Source organism: Priapulus caudatus, unplaced genomic scaffold (genome assembly GCF_000485595.1).
Source record: "Priapulus caudatus unplaced genomic scaffold, Priapulus_caudatus-5.0.1 Scaffold169, whole genome shotgun sequence".
NCBI lineage: Eukaryota > Metazoa > Priapulida > Priapulimorpha > Priapulimorphida > Priapulidae > Priapulus > Priapulus caudatus.
In genome coordinates, this window is record NW_014577230.1 from 57,183 (window position 1) to 62,293 (window position 5,111).

The window sequence follows — 5,111 nt, forward strand, 5'->3', positions numbered from 1 at the left end:
TGCACCACACTGTGCGGCCGTGCCACTGGGTGAATGATAGCTTATGTACTGCCAAAAGAGATTGACTTTGTGCAGAATCCCCAATTACGACAGCTGATGAAGGAATACGGAATGATCCTGTCAAACCCTTGTACAAACAGAGCGATGCCCAAACACGGAGAAGGTTCATTATTACTGACTACGATAGGTGGGTACTGCTTTCTACCCTCAAAGCAGAGAGTATGAATACACGTTACGGCAATTAAAGGAGATTAGGGTTATTTATCAGCTTAGAAACTACTGTCAACGATTAGAGTTTGCGAATATACATATGCTACTGGTAACCCCTAACAACTAGAGTTATTTTATAAACATTTATTAAACCTTTATTACCAACGACAAATTAAATGGAATAAAACACACAAACAATCAAATGTATACGTTATTGAACGACAAGATTTTTAAGTATTTCCGACAATTTAGAGATTGAGAATAAACCTTGGTAAGCAGCCAGATGTTAGCTATCAGTGATTGCGGCTCGACGACCTTTATTGCTATCTGCGCGCTGCACATTGCATTTATGGTATTTAAAGACGGTCTCCAGCGAGCATTTATTTTATGACTGTCTTCAGGCGGATCACATGGAGGGAAATGTTGCTATGCTTACGCATAGCCTAAAAAGTGAAGATATCGGTATAAGATTATGGCACAAACTGACGACGTTCAGATTTTTCTCAATGGTTTAGATTTCAATTCAGCCGTATTGCAAAGTAGTCCCTAATAGGTTTCCTCACTAGGGAAGAATTAAAGTGCACAATAGAAAGCTTTAAGAAACATCTTGACACGGGGGCCTCTATCTGGGAAATGTGAATAAATCAATAAGTGAAATAAAAGCAATGTTTGCTGTCCTGATGACTATTAATTATCGCGGAAATGAGAATGCCATAAATGCCATAAATTATTGAATGTGGTACGTTGCCTGCTACGCATGAACGCCAGCCCCCCACCAGCACTCCCCCACACACACACATGGACAACTACACACCACACACACAAACAACAAACACGCACGCACAATTCAAACAAACAAACAAACACACACAACATAACAACATAACAGACAAACAAACAGACAACCGCCCCAACCCCCCACACACACATACACATACATACACACACAAACAAACAAACAAACGCATACACACACACACACGCACGCCCCGCAACGCACGCAACGCACACACACACACACATACATACACACACACATACATGTACACTCACTACACACACAACGCACGACTAACGAAGTTGTTATGTTGAATCAAGCCGTTCAATTTTTTTCTAAGCATTACGCTTACGAGCTATTACCCATATAGAGTATGTTGTTGTTGAATATTCTAATTACTCGTCACTTTTCCTCATTATTTTATCTCCGTACCTCGACTGCCGCCTCATTCTCATATTGTATGGTGTCTATGTTGCATTACCGACGCGGCATTTGCCAACCTCATGTACAATAGTTAACAGCTGGCTGTCTGTTAGAAGCAGGCCATCGGTCAATAGCAGACTCGATGTGATCTGCACATCTCGATTGCTCTTTCAAAGGCTCACGGATAAGAAAAAAACGTTACTGAGAACGCATGATAGGATGGCGCGATCAATCAAGGCTGTGTAAACTGTCATTCGAATTTATAGAAACGGGCGATGGGCAGACGTGTGCGCATGTTGTCGACACTGCGCTTCTTAATGCAAATAATTTAACCTATAAGCGCGTGCCAACGTTGTCCGGTCATAATGAGAGAAACTAGTTGAAATTCTATATTCGTGCGTCATGTCCTCGGTAATTATAGGGCCTACTCAAGTGCATAATGTTAATGCGCGTGGCACGCGTTAAAGGCGCTCACAATGACATCCAAACCGCTAATTTCTCCAGTACTAGACTAACTGCAAATACGTTTGTGTCATGCCATAATCACACTACCTTATGGCCAAAATAACCTTCTTAGGTTCCTCCCATTTTCACTGCGCGTTTGCTTAAACCCACAAGAAAGAGGGTGCGAAATCTGGTAATTCTGGCCAAACAATTTAGCTCGAAGCGTGTTAGGTGACGTCACATTGTTTTTATCTTTGCTACGCACCTGCCTACCGCTGTACCGCAGCACGCTGTTACGGTTGCGCTTGCAGAGCAACGCAAAACTGTCAGCAACATCGGAGGAATTTGAACAACATTGCGAAGGGTATTTTCAAATGCCTTTTATTAAGACAAACGCGCAAGTTAGAATTGGGAGGAAACTAAGTTATGTTTGTCATAAGGTAGTATTGCATTCTGCATAGACACGAAGTATTGCTAGTCTAGTACTGCCCGAGAAATTAGCATGTAGATGCGCTAGTGCGGCCTTTAAACGGTGTACGCGCTTTTAGTTTTGATTAAAGGTTTCAGCACTCGCGCCGGCCAATGTATGTTTACATGCCGCTATGTTTGGTTCACGCAGCGGCCATGTGTTTTATCACGCGGCGGCCATGTTTTGTTCACGCCAGCTGGCCATGTTTATCACGCGGCGGCCATGTTTGTTTACGCACGAGGCCATGTTTGTTCACGCAGCGGCCATGTTTATCACGCGGCGGCCATGTTTGTTCACGCAGCGGCCATGTTTGTTCACGCAGCGGCCATGTTTGTTCACACAGCGACCATTTTGTTACACGCGCGCGCCATGTTGTTACACACAAGCCTGTGGCCTCATTATATTCGCACCCTCATATATATTCCACAATAACGCGCCTGTGACTTCCTGACATTGCTTTGTCTTCGTGACCGCATTACTGTTGACACTTAAAACAGCGCGACCGAATGGAGAAAAATGGGAAGAGCTGAAAGCGTTGCATTTAGATATTGATCTTATACTGGACGATGACGTTAATAAACGAATAAATAGACGGCGGCGTTTGTGTGTTATGTGGGCCACAAACAGTACACAGTGTCAGAGAGAAGCAGAAAGTGATGAGATACATAGAGGAGCGAGAGCGCGTCGAGAGAGAGAGCGCGCCGTTGAGAAGAGAGAGAGAGACGAGAGAGAGACTGGGGAGATGAGAGAGAGGATGGAGAGAGAGAGAGAGAGAGAGAGGAGAGGGAAGGAGAGAGAGAGGAAGAGGGAGAGGGAAGAGAGAAATTACACACGCCATGACACGACAAACCCAACCCCGCACGCACGCCTTACGCACCGAACGCACGAAACGCACGTACGCACGCACGTAACGCATCAGCGCGCGCACACACACACACACACACACACACACACACACACACACACACACACACAGAGCGAAAGAGAGCGAAAGAGAAGAGAGAGAGAGAAAGATGAGAGACGATGAGAGAGAGGAGCAGAGAGAGGAAGAGAGCGAAATAAGGAGATAAGAGAGAAGAGGAGAGCGAAAGTAGAGAGAGAGAGATGAATCGATGAGAGAGAGAAAGAGAGAGAGAGAGGAGAGAGCCTGGTGAGAGAGAGTATGAGAGAGAGAGAGAGGAGATAGAAAGAGGAGAGAAGACGTCGAGGAGCAGAGAGAGAGAGAGAGAGAGGGATGACGCTCGAGAAGCGAAGTTGAGAGAGAGAGGAGAGAGAGAGAAGAGAGATCGATGAGGAGACTGAGCAGAGGGAGAGACGAGACGAGAGAGAGAGAGGAGAGAGAGAGAGAGAGTGAGTGAGAATACGACGCTATACGGCCGAATACGAAAGAGTGAACAAACAATACAGTAAAATCTTCCACCGCGCGCCGTAGGCGCTCACATCTATACCACACAAAAAAACGAACTTTGTCTATGCAGTCCGTACTTTTTATTGATTTCGGACCCCCAAACTTGGGCACGCTTGTTAGTTTAACACCCTGATGGGTGCTATATAGCACATTTTAAAAGTCTAAAATGAAAGCTAATATCTCAAAGCAATTAAATTATTAAAAGTATGTTATAAAACATGGGCAGTTGTTATCATAAGCGGTTTATGTTGGGGTGTCTGCATTTCATCTGGATGTCTGCGATAGCGGCGCGGTGTACATGCACCTGGCAGTGCGTTACGCCAGAAATGGCTTTCGTTCTTTGATCTTGACAGGCGTTAGCTTGCGGGGATGGTGTTTCTGGAATGCCAGCGGAGTCAGTATGTCCATTTGAGAGTGCTTGGTGCTGAGAGCACTGATCAAAGCTGAGTGTAACTGTGTACGCTGTTTACTGTTACAAGTACTGTATTACGAGTTTATATGTAAGTACTCTTTACAACTGATATATCTTGATGTCATTTTCAGGCATTGCAACAGGTGAAGATATAGATAGAAGTGCATTAAGTATTAACTTTTATAAGCGTTTATGCATTTATATCAATGACGGCAATTGCTTTAAATCTTACAAATCATATTAGAATTCAAGCTGAAATATTGGGGTGCATACTCCATTAGGGGTGTTCCCAACTTTTAATGGTGATTAATGATCATCATAACATAATGATATAATATATATATATATATATATATATATACATATATATATATATTGTCATATATTAGTTTGTGGTTTAATGTCATTTAGGTTAGGTTTAGGGTTAGGGTTAGGGTTAGGGTTAGGATTATCAATCATTAATCATTAATCATTAATGATATCAAAGTTGGGAACACTCCTAATGGAGCGTTAGCCAAATATTGTGGCTGAATTTACGCTAAAAGTTGTTTCTACGCGTTTCTTCTCGAGCAACGTCGGGAACCCGGCTAGTAATTATTATATTTACATAACTTCCGTGAGACGAGGTCACGTGCTCTCGCCACGCAGCGTCTGCGTCACGGGGCGCGTCACGTTGCCACGCAACGCACAGTCAGAAGATGGCGGCGCTTGAATGCACAGCTGATGAGACGGCGAACGGAAGCAGTTTCAAGCTTCATTAGGCGTGCGCGCTCGTATATACATGCAATTTTACAAAGAAAAAATTGTTGGTATTCATCCTGGCGGCTAAGCACCCATGTCTCATTGCATTAATCTGGCAGACCCAGAACACAGCGGTGACCGGACAGCATGTGTTCGATCATCATCGAGAAACTAGGTCCATCGTAGGAAATAATTGATCTATCCGTCCGGGCAAGATACCCATGCG

At 44.0% G+C, this 5,111-nt stretch overlaps 1 protein-coding gene across 1 annotated transcript in view; it reads right to left on the reverse strand.

Moving 5' to 3' along the window:
* Nucleotides 1-4,140, reverse strand: part of LOC106806599 (neuropeptide receptor 15-like) — a 10,619-nt gene extending 6,479 nt beyond the window's left edge. Inside the window, exon 1 of the mRNA XM_014808593.1 lies at nucleotides 4,052-4,140. Within this exon, the coding sequence (XP_014664079.1) occupies nucleotides 4,052-4,140 (89 nt within the window). The remainder of the gene's footprint in view (nucleotides 1-4,051) is intronic.
* Nucleotides 4,141-5,111: the final 971 nt, after the last annotated feature.